The sequence below is a fragment of the Vombatus ursinus genome, unplaced genomic scaffold (genome assembly GCF_900497805.2).
Source record: "Vombatus ursinus unplaced genomic scaffold, bare-nosed wombat genome assembly UNPS02014235.1, whole genome shotgun sequence".
Taxonomy (NCBI): domain Eukaryota; kingdom Metazoa; phylum Chordata; class Mammalia; order Diprotodontia; family Vombatidae; genus Vombatus; species Vombatus ursinus.
In genome coordinates, this window is record NW_020954013.1 from 75999 (window position 1) to 96668 (window position 20670).

General features: G+C 35.2%; 1 protein-coding gene across 1 annotated transcript; it reads right to left on the reverse strand.

Moving 5' to 3' along the window:
* Window positions 1-5862: 5862 nt before the first annotated feature.
* Window positions 5863-6831, reverse strand: LOC114041977 (vomeronasal type-1 receptor 4-like). Its single transcript, XM_027860671.1, has one exon. It carries the CDS (start codon window positions 6829-6831, stop codon window positions 5863-5865), a length of 969 nt encoding a protein of 322 aa, XP_027716472.1.
* Window positions 6832-20670: the final 13839 nt, after the last annotated feature.

The window sequence follows — 20670 nt, forward strand, 5'->3', positions numbered from 1 at the left end:
CAGTTGATCATCATATGATATTTCTTTTTTTTTTTTATGTTTGTTTGTTTGTTTGCTTCTTTCTGGTAGACAGTGGGGTTAAGTGACTTGCCCAGGGTCACACAGCTAGTAAGTGTCAAGTGTCTGAGGTCAGACTTGAATTCAGGTTCTCCTGAATCCAGGGCCAGTGCTCTATCTACTGTGCCACCTATCTGTCTGGATATTTCTTTTACTGTTTACAATGTTCTCCTGATTCTGCTCATTTCACTTTGCCCTAGTTCAAGTACGTCTTCTTAAATTTTTCTTAAAGCATACTAGTCATCACACGCAATTTTGCTAGTTGAATGATTTGTGATTTCAGTCTTTCGTCTTTTACCTTGGGAAGTGCTTGCTTGTAAGATTTCATGTTCATTACAACAGTTGAAAAATAATTCTGTGGGTTTCTTACCATGGTTCATTGTTACTTGAAATTTTTTTTAATGATATGATTTTTTTTCTTTATACTCTTGGCTTTGGTATTTAGCAGAGAAATTTCAGGATACAGTCAATGTGAGTTTATTTTTATGTGTTTAGTACGTTTTTAATATGGTGGATGGGCTTTTTATTTATTTTATGTTTTCTTTACTCTTTGTCATTCTTCAAGGTAGTTTTACTCATGACCTCTTAAAATTTGATCTCAAGGTTTTAAAAAAAAAATTGTTTGTATGCTTACTCAGAATAAGTGACTGGGTCATCCAGTGGACAGAGCACCTAGCCTGTAGTCACAACTATCTCAATTCAAAATGTCTCAATTTACTTATCTTTAAAATGAGCTGAAGAAGAAAATAGCTAACCACTTATGTGTTTGCAAAGAAAAAAAAAAAACACAAAACCAACAAAACAAAACAAAAAACTAATGGGATCAGTTAGAAATGACTGAACAATAAAACACCAAATATTGTTTACTAATAGTTTACAATGGACTTTGTTATGTTCTTTGCTAACATTGATGAGATTCATTTTAATTAATGCTAGCTTTACATTTTAGATATATACTTTTCATTATATTAATATTATCTTTTCTATGCTTTGTAGTATATTTAATATAATTAAGTGCTGCATTTTATGCAAACTTTGTCTTCTTTTCAATATCTGTGAAAAAAAATTATTTTGGTCTTAACCATTAAAAGGTATCAGGCATGGATGAGTTAAAAAAAAAAACTTTGAAGTTGAGAAACGCTAAACTCAAGGTCCTCCTCTGAAGTATGCTTGTAATGATTCCCTGAACAGGTATATATCATTCTGTTGCTATGTTCATATACGTATAAGTCTATATTACATTTGCATATGTATATAAGAATTTGCATGTGTATGTGTGTTTGAAAAAGGAATGCTTAAAGAGAATAAGCACTTACAAAGTACCTGCTATGTGCCAGGCACCATGGTAAGGGTTGTTCACAAATATCATTGCACTTAGTACTCCAACAATAAGTAAGGTAGGTATTATTGTTATCCCAATGTTACAATCAATGAAAATACTCCCAACTGTAGGTTGGGAGACATGACTGGAGTCATACAGTAAGTAAGTTTCTATGGGCAATTGTAAACTTTGATCTTCTTAAGTCCAGGATTCACAAGCTATCCATTGTAACACCAGCTCATGTAGAAAGTTATATGTTTATGCATAAATCTATCTATGTGTATTTGTGTTTATATGTTTGTATGTACAAACTGTCTTCTCCATTATTTCATTTTTTAAGATTATATTTATTTATCAAGTAGATGTTGGGCTCTCTTCTTTTCCTGATCTAGCTATTATAACTATACATAGCATTATAGATAGATATAGATAACAAATAATATAGATATATGGATATATCAATAGATAGATAAACAGAATGGTATCTATGTATGTATGTATGTGCATGTGTGTATGTGTGTGCATTTGCATGTGTGTATGTTTGTTTGTGTGCATGACAGATATTGGCCAAGATGTTCTTCCTTAATTTTGAGGAATATTCATATAGTTATACTTAACATCTGAGGCAAGCAGGTGGCCCAAGTGATAGCTTAAAAATTAATTCTTCTGTACATATATTTTTGTGTTACTTTTATCTTTTGCTTTGATGTGCATTTGAAATTGCCATCAGGAGGACTGAGTGAAGAACTTCCTCTTTAATTTCATGATGTCCTGATGTGAGAGGTCAATTAACTCACCAATTTTCAATATGTGATTGTGATGAATTATTCTTATTGGGCCCAAAAAGGAATATTACTTAGTCTCTCTACAACTAGGTATGGCATAGCTTTCCATTTGTCTACCATCTTTAATGTCTCAGGAATGTTAAGATTCCTTAAGAGGATTATCTCTTCTTGCTGAAATTCCTAACAATAAACATGAATTGAACATGCATTTCTTTGAGGATACTTCTTGGCTAATGACATAACTAGTTGGTAAGGTTCTGTCAATTTCTCTTAGCTAACATACATACTGGACATGGGCATCTACAGTGGCTCCTTCTTCATGGACTCCAAAATATAGTTCAAAAGATGGTTATGACTTTAGTTCAAGCATCAGTAGGTAGAATACAAAGCCACTGGAATCATTCTACAAATTCACCAGACAAGCCATATTCTGGTGCCAGTGAGATTTTTCTCTGGTTTCAGTATCCCTAACATATTCACCAGAGTTGGGTTAAAGTTTTCTAGTTATATATCATCTTCCAGATACAGAATGTGACTGGAAGTCTGTGAATGCTTGCCAGAGCTAACCTGACTTTGAACACTGTACTTTGAGAGTCTCCACTTTGTTCTGAATATATCCTGAAAGGAAGGCCATGCACTAAGAAATCCTTTTTGAATCATGCTATTGAAAAGGTGAATGGAGGCTTTTAAGTTCCTTGCTGGGCATACTTGGACACACTGAGTTATTGTGATTCATCACCCCTCATACAACACTTTTTCCTTGTGTCTCTTTCTAGAAATATAAAAACAATGAAGAAAAGTTTCAAAAGTGTGCTAAAATTTACATTCTTTAAGTAATCAGCATGAGCCAGTAGTGTTTTCTCTGTGTAAAACAGATATAATACTCTATTTCTAAGTGATATCTCTAGTGCTTTTTGGCAATAAATTCTGTTTCTTCCTAATTCTAGACTGCTTTCCAGATACATATGTCCAATACTATTAGGTAGAGCTTTCATAGTCAAAGAGTGAAAGGGCCTAGTTAGCACCAACCATTTCTTGCTACCAGTTATAGTATCAGAAACAGCCCAGAGCAGTACTCCATTGCACGGCTTCAGCATCATCCATTGTCTCAATAGAAAGAGATTTCAGAAGACAGACATGATTGCTTTATACTCACCAATTCACTTCTTTTCTGGTAATATTTCAAATAGTCCTAAGTCAACCATAGGCTGTCTTCATCAATCGTTTCTATCATCCACAGACAACCAAGATAAAAAATGTTGGTTAGAAAATACAGGATTAACCAATCCTGCTGGCATATAGACTCGTATAAGATTAGTATATCTTTATAGACTTATAGTCATTCTACAATAGTTAGGTTTTACCCATAAATTCCATAGCTCTTGGAGATGTCAGATTTATTCCAATTTCTTATTTTGTTCTCTATCATACATTCATTAGTAAATAAAGAAATAAATTTTGCTGTTGCTGCTTCACAGAGTCATTAGGAAGAAAGCATGTTTTGTAAAATTTAAATTGTTGCAAAAATATTATTCATGAATTTAATGATATTTTGTCCTGGGGCCTTACATAGCATTGAGTTTGCATCCTTCCTCAGCTTTTTTCCTGCTACTTTGGACATTTTAATAATTGGCTGACTTTTCCTTCATTTCTTTAACTTTGATCTCTGAGAAGAGGAATTTTTTTTTTTTGCTGTGCACTTTTCACTTAACACACTGCTCTGCACAGATCAAGATCTTGAGAAAAAAAAAACATTACTAGCAATCCTTGTAACCAGAGCAAGAATCACAAAAACAGGGCCAGAAACACAGGTAGAGAAGATTGAAAGAGACACAGAGAGAGAGAGACAGACAGACAGACAGACAGAGAGACAGACAGAGACAGAGACAGAGGGACAGAGACAGAGAGACAGAGAGAAAGAGAGGACAGAGAAACAGAGAAACAGAGAGAGACAGACACAGAGACACAGAGAGACAAAGACAGAGAGATAGGCACAGAGAGACAGACACAGACACAGAGACAGAGAGACAGAGAAAGAGACAGAGAGAAAGTCTGAAACCATCCTGAGCAAACTATTTCACAGCCCAACACCCCATTCTGTTTTCTATCAGGAAATTGGGTAATTGTTGCTAACCTATAAAAGAACTGTATAAGAAGAGAAACCTTTTGTACTTTGAAAATATCCTAAGTTTGGAGCAAAAATGAGCAAACTTAGGTACTATATAAAGCTCAGATTTTCAACCTACCAAACAGTCATAAGGTGTTAATATTCCCCCTAAATTTTAGTATCGTGTGGAAAAACCTCCTTCTCCATGCCTTAGATAGTACAGTTAGCAAAATGTATTTATTGCCCTTGAGAAAAGATACACACATCATTTGTGCATCAGAAATTCTATAAAAGTTTGGCAGAAAGGTTTCCAGATTACGATTCTGTTTTTAGTAACATGATTTACATTTCAGGGGCAGATAGGTGGCATAGTGGATAGTGCACCAGCCCTGAAGTCAGGAGGACCTGAGTTCAAATCTGGCCTCAGACCAAACACTTGACACTTACTAGCTGTGTGACCTGGTCAAGTCACTTAACCCCAATTACCTAAAAAAAAGGCCCCATGATTTAGATTTCATATGAAAAATATTGAAGTTCAATGAAATAAACAAAAAACCTCATTTGTTGTTAATATGCAATACAACAGAGAAGACACTTTAAATACATAAGTTTATAAATTGTGTATTTAGATGAGTAGACAGAAGTGCTTTGAATCATTGTACATATCAATGTATGGTCTATTCTTGGCTGGAAACTTATATTTTGTTCAGTATTACTTTATATTTTATTTTCTTTTCATACAAAATCAAGAAATGACCAGAAGGTAATAGACTTGCTATTGACCACGAAAAAGTAGGCAATATAATCAGAATTCTCATTTTGAATGTCTTACTCAAAATTAAATATTCTTCCTATTTTTTTCCCCATGAGACATGAACAGAAATACTGCATATATTGTAAAATTCCATTGAAATGTTGGTTATTTTTTTAATTAATTGACTCTCCTTCTCTCTCTCTCTCTCTCTCTCTCTCTCTCTCTCTCTCTCTCTCTCTCCCCCCCATCTCCCCTGTCCCACAACCCATACCTTTCATCATTTATTTTAAGAAAGGTGAGTAGAATTGGGATATATTTAATGGTGAAGGTATCTCATTTTTTAAAAAAAGGAATTTTTATTTTTAAGAAATAAACTATACAGAAAATGAATGGTTAGTAGGTAGATCTAGAGTACAGGTGGCAATAAGACACAGTGGATAGGCCTGTGGACTTTCTAGTAAAGAACACAACATTTAAAATTGCCTTCAGATTCTCACTTTCTGTGTAGCCCTTTACAAATCAGTAACCTCTCTGGCCATTGGTTCATTCAAGTGTAATAGAAGTGTTCTGAAAGTGGTGACAATTAAGGTGCTTTCCTTCTATGAAGGTTGAGACCGTAGCTTGGAATTGTTACCAACCTTTAGTGAACATTCCCCGATTGTCTATTAACCCCCAGATTTGTTGTTGTTCTGGACAGAATGGCTCATACACAAAGAAGCTTAGCTTTGAGAAAACAAAATCACCATTTTCTGGTTTGTTGGAAGCTGATCCTTTGCTCTCATGTCCTCTTTTTCAGAATAAGATGTTTAGATTGGTATTTAGGAGGGTTTTTTTAGCTTCAGAACACCATGGCTCTTTGTTTTAACATGTTTGTTCTCATAATTTGATGATTAGACATTTTCATCCTTTTGAAAGCATTATAACAATTGGGCATCTGGGAATCACTACAGATTAAAAGAAAGGGACTGATTGTTGGGTAACACAATGAAAAAACAACAGAAACATGTATCATCCATTGGTTTGTGTCTATAGAATTATCCATCACAATAATAAAAATGGAACTGAATGAATAGAAGCACACAAAGGTGCTAATGAGCAAAAGGATGGCTTTGGTAGCTCTGGTCTCTGGAGAAGAACTGTGGTTGAGGATGGTCTTATGAATGTGTTGGACTTGCCAGTGGTGTCTGTACAAAATAACCACCATGTAGCCACTGGTAATGGCCATGAACCCCACAAACACTGCATCATAAAGCAACTTCCAGATTAAAAGTTTTGAGGTATTCAAGGCACGCCTGTCTATAGAACAATACCCTAGATTTCTAATCAGGTTCCTGTTTGTGTTGTTCCTAGTACCAGTCACATACAGAGGTACAGCCCCATCTATCAACAGATTGAGAACCCATATGAAAGCATAGAATGGAAAAATGTACTTTTGGACTCTGGCTCTGAGCTCAGCCCATATGGGATGACCAGAACTGATGGTAATGGCCTGTAAGACACTCAGAAAGCAGGTACTGCAAAGGGAAATGCCCCGGGCCATTCTTTGAAGATAAAAGATGATTTTACATTTAATGTCACCCAGGAAAATTTTCTGAGTGCAAGAATGGATTGCCCATGGAACTCCTCTCAAGAGAATCATCACAATGTTGGAAAAGGCCAAATTAATGAAAATCAGTTCAATGGGTCTCATCCTTTGACCAGTGATTATATTATAGCCACAGAAGCAAAGGAGTAAACCATTCCCAAATGTTCCAATTATAACCTGAAGCATGTAGAAAATGCAGAGGATATCATCATAAGAACGCATTCCTTATTGCCTTGTATAGAAAAATGGTAGTCAGATCTGAAGTTACCTGGAAATGAAAAGAGAGGATTCTGTCTTAGATCAAGTGATGTGAAGTGAAATTCCAAATTGCTCACCACTCAAACTTCAGTATTACCTGTTTGTTATATAAATATATAGTTTTATAAAATGCTTTTGTCATACCTTTTTTTTTGAGTATGACAGTGCAAGTATTCCTATCTTCTGGCATTATAAAATGTTTACACTGATATTGTTTTGTTTTGTCTTTCATGTCTTTGTGAATGTTTGCCTAATTTTAAGAATATTGATATTTTGAAGATTATCTAGTGACTGATGACAAAGATCATGAAGGGATTGCAGAAAAAAAAGTAGGATGCATGGTTCAAGAAAAATGAAATATTTTGCCTTAGTAAGAAAAGAATTCAGGGAAGCTATGTAGAAAAAATAAGGAAAGGTCGCTAATATAAACATAGTCTACATTTCATTTAAGAGATGAAAATTTTGATGAGGGAATCAAATTATAAATACTCCATGATTAATTGAGTTGTAGACAAGGAGACATTTTGGAAAATCTTAGAAAATATTCAAATATGAATAGATTGTATGTGCAATTTTTCTTCTGTTTTGAACCCAAAGTCAGAAATAGTGCAATATTTGAAACAGAAGAGAAATATATTCAAGCTTTCTAAATTGATAATTGTCCTAAAAGTTTTCAGATAATGGACTAGGCTGTCATGAAATGTGATATGTTGATCTTTACCAGAGACCTGCGTTTAAAGGTTGACTGACTACTTATATGAAATGTGTTAAGCAAGATTCTTTTATAGATAAGTAATGGAATAGAACTCCTTCTATTTTTGAAAGATTTGATTTATTCTTGGATTCTTGGATTTCCCTCCCATTCCTTTTGGATTCTGACATACATACATACATACATACATATATATATATATATTATATATATACACACACATATACATATACACACATACGTATATATATACACATACATATATATACACATACATATATACACATACATATATATACACACATTCATATATACACATATATACAAATATATGCATACACACACACACATATATATATATATGTAAAACCAGATCAATTAATATTATCAACCACTTTATGTATCTTAAAAATCATCAACGTTTCACTGTTAATTTTGGATGTAGCTATGATAAAGGGTAAGGAAACATCCAGGCCAGTGGGGCTAGGGATGCTGGTTGACCTGTACTTACTTTGGCTAGATATCCTAAGTGAGCAGTAATTCTGTATAGATTCTGTTGTTTCTAAATTAAGTGTTCATGGCATTTCCTCACACCACTTGGGGTGACACAGAGAAGACAACTAGTTTCACTTGTAGGCTTATGCCAAGCTCATAAGTTCTTTGATTTCGAAGACTCTAATGCTATTAATATAAAGTCATTCACCATGGAGAAGCTTTCTATAGAGAAATTATTGTCACAAATGTAACTGTCTCTGATGCTGAGTTGTCACTCAGAATTATTACAGTAAGAGCCTTTGAGTATTCCAAAAGGAATATAATTCTCAGGACGCACTCTCAGAATCCAAGAATCTTCCAACACAGTGAAACATAAGCACTGACGTGCAAGGAGATGTTAGGGAAACAATATTATTGTTGTTGGGGCGTTGTCTGCCTCATAGACTCCTATCTCCCAGAGATATTAAAATATTAAGCAGTTGTGGCTTATTAAAAATAATGTGTTGTTGTGCTCCCCCAATTCCCTTGTGTTATTGCCTAGCTCAGACACTTTATGTCCCATCTCTCTTTTTCATGTTTTACTTTACTATAAGGTGACATTTCTCTATTCCTACATTAACCCTGTGTTTCATCAGTACATAATCAATGCCTAAGACTAACCTAAAATTGGTATCATTACTAGTTCCTTCTATACGTAGGGGATTATACATAGGTTTTTATTTCATTTTTCACTATTTTAAAAGATGGCACCTGAAAGCATATGTTTTGAACTGGAATCTGATACAGATCTGGTGTTTTTACAAGTATATCAAGAGTATAAAAATTCTAAGAAGTAAAAGTTCATGTTAACAAAGTAAAATAATAAATGATTGTTTAATTTGCTAGTTTTATGAATAAGAAAAGATGAAAAATTAGGGAAATTTCACAATGGATAAGTTTTAGTACATGGGTCAATCTTGAAGAATTTCAGTAACTGATCTACATAGAAAGATTAGTATAAAAACTCCTGAGTGGAATTATTATCACTAGGATTTTGTTACAAGAGCATGAATCCCTTCTTAAAACTATAGTTGTGTACAAAGAAGATCCTACTGACTTTGTATTTTGTGAGAACATTTGACTAAAGAGATTACTACCACCAAAGGCAACACAATTGTCAAAAGAAGAGATTGTTAGACTGCTACAATTATGAAATATAAAAATGAAGTGACCTTCCCCAGGCAGCAGAGACAGTAAAGAAGAGAATCAGAATCTGAACCCATCCACAATGACTCTAATTTGAGTGTCCTTCCCATGTCACCCTAATTCATGGGCATCCAGGCCATCTGGGGCAGAAAGACAGAGATCTGGCTTTTTCCAATTCGTAAAATGTAGCTTTTACAATGTAGGAAGTCACTAAATCCAAGATTCATCATGATTATAAGAATGACAAAAGTAAGGAAGGTGGAAAAAAAGTACGGAAAATGCAGAGGAAAGGATAATGAAGTAGGAGACAGGAATGAAGGATCAAAAACTCTGCATTGAGAGCAATTCCCAGTTTCCCAATCAAAGCTACATTGGAATGAAACAGGCATGAAGGCCACCCCAGAAGCAGAGTGGGGGTGTAGAATGAGGCCTGCAATGGGAGACAGAGAACAGGTGTTCAAATTCCCATCAACCAAGACTTTCTGTGACTTTAACGATTCACCCACCTCTTGGGGCTTCAGTTCCCTCACCTGTAAAATTAAGGCTTTAGATCAACTATTGTGATGTCTTTGCCCTGAATCTGTGAGTGTATATGACTGGCACAGGGAGAGAGATTAGGCTCTGGAACATATGCGTTAACAATTACCACAGGAACGCTCAGCCTCTAACCCACATTCTTTCAAAGCCTTGCAGCCTGAGAAGGGAACCTGCTGAACAAGCTGAAGAGCCTGAAGCCATTGAGAGTAGCAGCCATGTGTCTAAGGCCCATAGAGATCTGCCAATGCACCAGGTCAGCCAGGACTCTGAGCTTGCACAGTGAGGTTGTTGGACAGCTCAAAATGACTTTTTTTTTTTAATGAAACTGAGCCTGAATCAGAGATCAGAGACTTATGCCGAGCCTTGGTTTGAACTCAGACTGAAAAGTTACAATTCCATTCCCTGATCTAATCAGAGAGGGCATAATGAGGACCCAGTTTTCTCCCAGGACTGTCACAGTTCAGAATATCCCAACATCTGAATCATAACATGCTGAGTGATGTACCTATACATGCTTCTTTGCCTGGTTGCAGACTATCGTAGGGAGGGGACATACAAAGAGACACTAGACAAGTAAAAAAAAGACAGAAAATACATCCTTGTTGCATTTTAAGGACCAAATTATACCTACTGAGGCTTCTTTTACAAGGTCTCATCTGTATCTCAAGCACTCAGTGCAGTTATCCCATTCTCCTAGAAGAGGTTGCTAGGATTCCTTATCTTTGTGTTCAAGGCATAAAGTCACTCACCAGTCTGATCTGTGCTGCCAAAGCAGTGGTTAGAGTTGGGTGTGGGAGTGAGAGTGGGTGTGCCTGGGTGCACACATATGTATGTGTGTGTTTTGTGGGGATGGGCAGGGCTGTAGTCATAGGGATGGGGTTTGCTGAGCTCATCTCCCCCAAGAACTGTAATTACTATGTCACTTAAAAAACAAAAGTTAGCAGAAGGGATCTAAGATGGGTCTGAATTAAAAACAACCCTTTGTCTCAAGGAAAAAACCCCTTCATCAATTGCAAGTCATTAATTAGGATCTCTAAAGGAGCACCTCCTGACATTTGGGAGACAAACTTTTTTTCCCCTCTACCTGATACCAGAAAAGGAGAGGATGAAGGCCTTTCTAAGTCACAGGAACAAAAGAGATAATGCTCTCTGAGCACTGATATGTGAGGGCTGCAGTTCTTGAAATCTAAGACTGCTGGTGACTTTTTTTGCAAAATAATAATAATAATAATAATAATAATAATAAATGAATTTGTTCCTACTAATAATACTTATGCACTGCTTTATTTTTACAATTCATTTTAGGGAATATCATTTGATACAACAATCACATGAAAATAGTGCTTTTATTATCTTTATTTAGAAATCTATGGTTATAATTTGTAGGTATTTGTCTAAAATAACTGGCTGATATGGGACAGCTAGGTGGTGCAGTGGATGGAGCACCTGCTCTGAAGTTAGGAGGACCTGAGTTCAAATCCAGCCTCAGACCAAACATTTAACACTTATTAGCTGTGTGACCCTGGGCAAGTTACTTAAACCCCAATTGCCTAAAAATTATTTTTTTTAAATAACTGGATGATACATAGAAGGATTAGTAGAATTTTGAGTATTTCTGTGTGTAACTGTATGTTTTTTCTTTCATTTATTATTTGGTTTTCCAGATTGAAGACATGTTAGTAGGCAGCAGCATGCAGTAGCTAAATGAAGGGCAACTGAAGGTTAAACTGAATTAGGGGAATTTGTACTCTATACAGATCCATCTGCACTGTAGACAGAAAAAGATGACAGAGAGTTTAAGTGACTTGATCTAGGATCTGGAAAGAATAAATGACTGAATTAATATTTGAACTCAGGTTTCTTGACTTAAAGTAAAGCTTTCTATGCACTCTACACCTTCCCATCTATTGGGTTTCTGGGATATATGTTTCCATATTCTCCTTTGAATTAGTTCTGTCTTTGCTGGGCCAGGGTGTAGCTGATGAAAAAGGATCATTGGATAATGAAACTCTACCAGGATTTCATGTGCCTGATATAGAAAGCTCTGTGCATAAAAGTGGCAATCATATTACTTATTCTTCAAGAATGGAAGGTTAAAGAAAAATGTGAGTTAAATTCAGACCAACATGTCTCACGAATGAGTGGATCCCAATGGGTCATATTGACAGCAACAAGGGAGCATGTGTCTAGCATTAGTAGGTTGATTAAAATTGGCACTTCCATTGGAGATTCTAGAGTCATTTGCACTGATCCTCAGTATGGTAGAACATGGCATGAAGAAGATATTATCTCTGAGCAACAAGCAAGAAGAAAGGAAATGATTATGTTACAAACTCACTTGAATACAAGGCATTGCCCCGTTTCCACATGTGTCTTCTGAGCTCACTTTTTCTTTATCTTTCTTCTCTTCCCTTATGATTTTATAAGAGGACAAATCTCTCCATTCTCCACCAGGTAGAGAAGTGAATCTCTTTCTAACTTACTTCGGATTTTTAATTTTTATTTTAACTGTCACTTTAATAAATGTAGAGAGTATTTTGCTCTTCATTGGGTTTCTGGAAAGTCACGGGCAGAAAACTGACCTTCTGGGGTGAAAAATCAACAGCAGGCTTTCATTAATGTTGTTCTTTTGCTTTCTCCTCTGATAAATTTTCTCTGTTTTTCCTAAGAAACAAGAAGAGGGAGAGATTGCCTTTCTTCTTTTGAGTGTCAATTATTCTAGCTAGGGCCTCAATTTATTGTCTCTCACTTCTCCTAGCTGTTTGACTTTACTTTAATAAGTTAATCTCCCTAATTCACGTTAACCTTTGATCTATCCTGATTTTTCTATTATATACTGCTTCCAATGACATTTTAAAAATAAAAGAAAAAAGAAAAACAAACAAACAAACAAACAAAAAACTTAGGAAATTGTCAGCCCAGTCCCAGGAAATTAACGTGGTCCTACTATTCCTGCACTGGATCACATATTGTGCTGTTGTTGTTGTTGTTGTTTTTAAAGCAAATTACTAAAAAAAAATCCCAATCCAGACATTTATCTTCCACACTTGGTCCTGTTCTTATTTCCTTCATGTCTTATCCCTTCACAGTTTTGTTTTTGATTTTCTTATTCCCTTCACATGGCTTTTTATCATTTTACCATTTCCTAGTTAAAGGCCATTTCTCTGTTGTTATCCTTCTTGACCTCTCTTAAATTTTTGATGCAATGGTTGCGAAACAAACCACACATTCTGGTGTGAGGACTTGGCAACATTTTCCAGGGCTTGTCATTGGCCTTTGTTGTCTATCTATCACAAAACTCTTACGTACAGCTCCAACCAGTTGTAGCGTGTGTAGCAGCCACTCTCATGTAGAAACTGTATTGTGAAAGGCTAACCCAGGTTGAGGGTAACAGAAAGGCCTCAAACCTATTGGTGAGTTAGAGAGATGTCTGTCACAAGTATGTGAAGTCTTCCTTTCAGTGGAATGGGCAGGTGAAAGCCGTTTTTTTTCCAAAGACCTAAAATGTAGCTGAAGCAGGTACTGTGGAGCTCTTAGAGCTTGGTCAGACAAGAATACACTACATCCTAGGCCATCACCAGACATTCTGATTTTGTCTTGTCGATGGACTTCAAGAACTCTGGAACAGAGTGTGAAGGTGATGACATTATACAACTCTGCTTCACTTAAACACAATTTGCACTGAAGTCAAGATAACATCCCATGAAATCATTGGTCCTCTAGGAGAATGAAGGACCCGCAACAACAGCAGGGAACCACAGTCTCATCATTGCCCTTCAGGGAGAATATTTCAATGGCCTCATCTGTAGTTACCCTGTCTCAAGGCTATCCCACGTCAAACCCACTCTTAGCATTTCTTATAGTTATATTCCAAAATTACTTAACTGATCCCATCACTCCATGCTTCAAAAAGAAGTAGTGGCCCCAGATTTCATTAAGACAGTACTCCTTTTTTAAGAAGAATTGTTTTGAAATCAGGAAATAGTTGTCAGAAACTTGAATGTGATAAGTGGGTTTTACCATATTTCACAATATGGCAAAATGCAGGAATGATCAACTGAGAAAGCAAGTCTTTCTGTCAAGTATCATTAAGAGCCACAACTAAAAATTATGGAAATACAGGAGAAAAAAGTCATTCCCCAACAGCCAAATATGAAAAGGATATAAATAAATAATTTCATGAATAGAATTTGGAATATAACAGAACATGGGACTTTGTACCCTCTGTATTTCCATCAAGGGCCAGTTGAAAAAGATATTGGCTAGTGCACAATGTGGCATTTGAAAGCCTGCCTACTGCCTTCTAATACACTCATGAAGAATGTCCTCAGTGCTGGGTATTCTGGGGCATGCCTGTATTCTCTGCCTCTGAAGAGGTCGAGGTTGGTGGATTGTTTGAACTTAGGAGTTCTGAGATACAACTGATATAGCAGATCAAGTTTCTGCCCCAGCTCTAAAACCAATATGGTGAAGCCCTGAAAGTGCCTCTAGGCTATCTCTAAGAGGGGTGGGAGCTTGCTTAGCTCAGAAACACAACAAATAAAAGATTTCCTGTGCATCAACAGGGATTGGATCTATGAATGGCCACTGAAATTTTAGACAAGGCATGATAAGGTAATCTAGTATCAAATTAAAAAAAGTAATAGCCCTCAAGATATATACCGGTTTATCTTTTAATATCTATATGGTTGACCTAATGTACATATTGAATAATAGTAATCAATGTTAATTCCCTATCCTTATTTTTCCTTTTTCTTTTATGAAGGAATAGGAGGTAAAAACAAGTAATGAATATTAATTTAATGACTATAATGTCTTCCATTTTGCATCTTAAGAATTATTTCTTCAGCACCCACGCAATTATATCATCTCTCATATAAATCTCTTCTAATCTAGCTCCTTTTCCCAACATGTTTGTCTGAAGAGTCAAAGCTTCTTCCTCAAGAAAGACTTTAGACATAGCTATAATAAAGTCAAAATGTAGTGGCTCTACTGTCTTTAATATCAAAACACTTTTTTATGAAAACCTGTGCACATCTTTTGCCTGTTTGATGCCTCCATTAACTTTTTTTTTTACATTAATGGGATCATAATTAGGATTTGGAAGGACATTTAGAGACTACGTGGTACAAGATCGTTCTTTTACATATGAGGATAAGAAGTGGAAGTTAATTTACTTACCCAAGGTCATTTTGACTTTCCTGATATGCCCAACTACTAATGTAATCTTAAAATCATCTTTTACTTATTTCACATACAAGTATACATTTAAAATATGGGCAGACTGGAAGATGCTTCATGACAGCAAGAGTTTTTGACATTCAGGGTAAAAAAGGTAAAATTATTTGGTTTGTTTTATTTTTTTTCTCCACTGAATAAACATATATGACATTGGCCACTCACTTTAACCCATTCATGAAATGAATACCATTACAATACATGAACAAGTGCTCAATCAACTTCTATATTATTTGAAAGAGACTTGAACTGAAGACCAAGTTTTACCACAAAGAATATATAAGATTTAGACCATGTCACTTCTGAGGGTCCTTGTAGACCTAAGGCTATAAAACAGGAGGCCTGAATCCCTTCTTCTGTGTATCTTTTACCACTGTGAGTCAGATGATGCCTGGAGAGCCTGTCCCAGAATAATGTTTTAAAATTCACACAATAAAATACACTGTTACAAAGGAAACCAATTATACAGTAATGCAGTTTATATTAATATTTGTAAGTACAGCTATCTCTATACATATAGAATGACAGAAATCAATACAGATGAGAGATAGACAGAGGAAGAAAGGTAGAGAGATGGATAGATAGATAAAATACTTAAATAAGTCCTTGCACTCCAGGTTAATAGAGTTTATTCTTGAGGGATTTGATCTCAAACCATCGTCAGAAGGAATACCACAGAATTTAATGATATTTCATTCTGGGACCTTACATACCATGAAGCTTGTACTGTCCTCAGCTTTTTATTTACCATATTGGACATTTTAATAATCAGGTGACTTTTTTCTCATTTCTAAGTTTTATCTCAATGAGAGTAGGGAATATTTTTTTAACTGTACACTTGGTAACTATCCTAGTGCTTCTCTCAGAACTAGATCTTTAAAAAGAGTCATGAGTAGCAATCTTTGTGACCAGGGGAAGAGGACTACAAAATATGGGCCATAAAGGCAGGCAAGCAGAAAAGAGAGAGAGACAGAGACAGAGAGAAAGAGAGAGACAGAGAGATAGAGAGAGACAGAGACAGAGACGGAGACAGAGAGACAGAGACAGGGAGAGACATTGACAGGCAGAGAGACAGAGTGAGAAACAGAAAGACAAAGACACTATTTTAATTCCGAAGTCTACTGCTTAAATGATTCAGGGCAAGCTCAACGCCCAAGTCATTTTCCTACCAGAAAATTCTAGAATCATTCCTGAACTGTAATAGAAGAGAGACAATTGTCTACTTTGATGATGTCAGAGGTTTGGAACAAAAAATGAGAAAACAAAGAAGACTTGTTAGATAATATATAAAGCTCAGATTTTCTACCTACAAAACAATGATAAGGTATGTCGACATTCATTAAATTTTAGCATCGTGAGGAAAGTTTTGTCTTCTCTGCTTTTAATAGCATATTAGCCAAATCTAGTTATTGCCTTTGAGGAGTGATATGGGCACCATTTGAGGAAGAAAAACTCCTCTGAAATTTTGCAGAACGGTGTCCCGATATTAAACATTAAGATTCTATTTTTATTAACATGATTTAATTTTCATATGACTTAACTTTTTTTAAAAAAGGAAAGAAACCCACAACAACCCTTACTTAATTTTAAGATGCAATGTAATGGAGAAAACACTTTGCATACAGGTGGTTATGAAAGCTGATCCTAAATTCAAGATATGGAAAATTGGATGAGTAAAGATAATGATCTTGATTTGTCTAGAACATTACATTTTTTTGAGTCCTACATTACTACTCAGCTCTAGTTTTTTTTTATCCAACATGCTTGAAATTCATCTATTTCATTAAATATCTATTTTTGCCCTTAAAGTATTATACTCAATTTTGCTGTGTAGGTCATTGTTGGTTGTCATTCCAGCAGTGCCTTCTGGAATATCATATTACAAGACTTCTTCTCTTTTAGAGTACAAACTATTAAGTCTTGTGTGATCTTAACCATGGCTCCATGATATTTGGATTATTTTTTGTGACCATTTGAAGTATTTTCTTTTTGTCCAGGGAGCTCTAAAATGTGACTATATTATTCTTGGGAGTTTTCATTTTGGTATCTCTTTCAAGAAGTGATTGGTGGATCCCTGAATTTCTATTTTATATGCTGGATCAAAGATATCAGGGATGTTTTCTTTGAAAATTTCTTGAAATGTGGTGCTTAGGCTCTTTGATGATGGTTTTCAAAACGTGAAATAATTCTTAAATTTTCACTCCTGGATATATATTTTTCCCCCAAAGAAATGTTTGACATTTTCTTCTATTTATCCTCCTTTTGAGTTTGTTTTATTGTTTCTTGACATTTCATTAAATGATTAGTTTCCACTCCACAGTTCTGATTTTTGAGGAATTATTTTTTTAGTGAGATTTTGTAACTCTTTTTTTATTTATCCAATTATAGGCAATGGGGTTAAGTGACTTGCCCAGGGTCACACACCTAGTAAGTGTCAAGTGTCTCAGGCCAAATTTGAACTCAGGTCCTCCTGACTCCAGGACTGGTAATTTATCTACTGCACCACCTAACTGCCCCAATATTTCCTTTATAGTTTACATTGTTCTCCTGATTCCACTCATTTCCTTTTGTATTTGTTCAAGTATGTCCTCCTAGATTTTTCTTAAAGTATCCTACTCATCACACACAATTTCACAAAAAAAAAAATAGAAAACAATGTAAAGTATCTCATTAGAAAAACAATTAACATGGAAAATAGGTCCAGGAGAAATCATTTTAAAATTATTGGACTACCTAAAAGCCATGATGAAAAATAAAAGAGCCTAGACATCATCTTTCAAGAAATCATCAAGGAAAACTGCCCTGATATTTTAGAACCAGGGGACAAAATAGAAATTGAAAGAATCCACTGATCACCTCCTGAAAGACATCCCCAAAGGAAAACTCCTAGTAGTATTGTAGCCAAATTCCAGAGTTCCCAGGTCAAGGAGAAAATATTGCAGACAACCAGAAAGAAACAATTCAAGTATTGTGGAAATACAATCAGGATAACACAAGATTTAGCAGCTTCTACATTAAAGGACCAGAGGCAGGGAGTATGATATTCCACAGGGCAAAGGAGATAGGATTACAACCAAGAATCACCTACCCAGCAAAACTGAGTATAATCCTTCAGGGTAAAAAATGGTCATTCAGTGAAATGGGGAGAAAATTTGTAACCCAAAGTTTTAAAGGCACATATTAAAATTTAAAAATATTTAAAAAATTAAAAAAAGAAATGATTGAACAATAATACCCCAAATAATAATGTTTACTAATAGTTTACAGTGTTGTCTGTTTTGTTTTTTGCTAACATTGACGAGATTCATTTTAATTGATGCTAGCTTTACATTTTGGATATATTCCTTTCATTATTTTAATATTATCTTTTCTATGATTTGTAGTATATTTAGTATAAATAAGTCCTGCATTTTATGAAAACTTTGTTTTCTTTTCAATGTGTGTGGATAAATACTTATTTTAGGCTTAACCATTAAACAGCATCAGGCATGGATGATTAAAAAACTTTGAAGTTGAGAAACACTAAACTCAACACCCTCCTCTGAAATATCCTTGTTATGTTTCCCTGAACAAGTATATATTATCGTTCCGACATAAATATACATATGTCTATATTACACATGTATACGTATTTAAGAACATGCATGCGTGTCTGTGTATTTGGAAAGGGAAAAGGTGAACAGAATAAACATTTACAAAGTAACTACTACGTGCCAGGTACCATGGTAAAGGCTGTTTACCAATAATGTTACACTTAATACTCCAACAATGAGCAAAGTAGGTATTATTATTATCCCCGTGTTACAATCAATGAAGATAACTAGGTTGGGAGACATGACCAGAGTCATACAGTAAGTAAGTTTCTATGGATAATTGAAAACTTTGATCTTTCCAAGTCCAGCACTCACAAGCTGCTCATTGCAATACCAGCTCGTGTAGAAAGTTATATGTTTATGTGTAAATCTGTATATTTGTGTTTGTGTTTATGTGTTTGTGCATACAAACTGTCTTCTCCATTATTTCATTTTTTAAAAGAATATTTATTTATCAAGTAGATGTTGGGTTCTCTTCTCTTATTTTCCTGATCTATTATACTTATATATGACATTGTAGATAGATAGATATAAATAGAAAGTAATATAAATATACAGATATATCTATAGATATATAAAGATTTATATATATATGTATGTATGTATGTGCATGTGTGTATGTTGTGTGCATGTGCATGTGTGCATGTTTGTTCATATGACAGATATTTGCCAAGATGTTCTTTCTCAATTTGGAGGCACATTTATATTTTTATACTTAATATTTGAGGCTGACAGGTGGCCCAGGTAAGACTTAAAATTAATTCTTCTGTGCATCCACTTTTGTATTGCTTTTGTGTTTTGCTTTGACATGCATTTGAAATTTCTATAAGGAGGACTGAGTGAAGAACTTCCTCTATAATTTTACCATGTCCTGATGTGAGAGGCCAACTAACTCACCAATAATCACTATATGTGATTGTGATAAATTGTTCTTATCGGGACCAAACAGGCATGTTGCTTAGCCTCTCTACAACTAGGTATGGCATAGCTTTCCATATGTCTGCCATCTTTAATGTCTCAGGAATGCTAAGATTTCTTAAGAGGATTATCTCTTCTTGCTGAGATTCCTGACAATAAACATGAATAGAACACACGCTTCTTTAAGGATACTTCTTGGCTAATGATATAACTAGTTGGGAAGTTTCTGTCAATTTCTCAGCTAACATACTTAGTGGTCATGGGTATCTATAGTTAATCTTTCCTCATAGAGCACAAAATATAGTTCAAAAGAGAGTTGTGACTTTAGTTTGAGCATCAGTAGGTAGAATATAAAGCCATTGGAATCATTCTACAAATTCACCAGACAAGCCATATGCTGGTGCCAGTGAGATTTTTCTCTGGTTTCAGTATCCCTAACATATTCACCAGACTTGGATTAAAGTTTTCTAGTTATGAATCATCTTCCAGATAACAGGATGTGACTGTAAGTCTGTGAATGCTTGCCAGAGCTAATCTGTCTTTGAACATTGCACTTTGAAAGTCTCCACTTTGTTCTGAATAGATCCTGAAAGGAAGGCTATACTCGAAGAAATCCTTTTCTCATTATAGTATTGCAAAGGTGGATGGAGGCTTTTAGGTTCTTTGCTGGGTATGCTTGGGCACACTGAGTGACTGTTATTCATCACCCCTCATACAACACCCTTGTTCCTTATGTCTCTTTCCAGAAATAGGAAAACAATGAAGAAAAGTTTCAAAATTGTGCTAATACTTACATTCTTTAAGTAATCAGCATGAGCGAGTAGGGTTCTCTGCATAAACCAGATATAATACTCTATTTCTAAATGATATCTCTGGTGCTTTTTGGCAATAAATTCTGTTTCTTCCTAATTCCAGACTGCTTTCTAGATGTGTATGTCCAACACCATTATGCAGAGCTTTCATAGTCAAAGAGTGATATGTCCTAGTTAGCACCAACCATTTCTTGCTACCAATTGCAGCATCAGAAACAGCCCAGAGCAGTACTCCTTTGCACAGCCTCAACATCTTCCTTTGTGTCAATAGAAAGATATTTCAGAAGACAGGCACGATGCTTCATACTCACCC

Excerpts from the sequence above, each read along its gene's own strand:
- LOC114041977 (XM_027860671.1), bottom strand. The coding sequence starts at position 6,831 with ATGCGTTCTTATGATGATATCCTCTGCATTTTCTACATGCTTCAGGTT.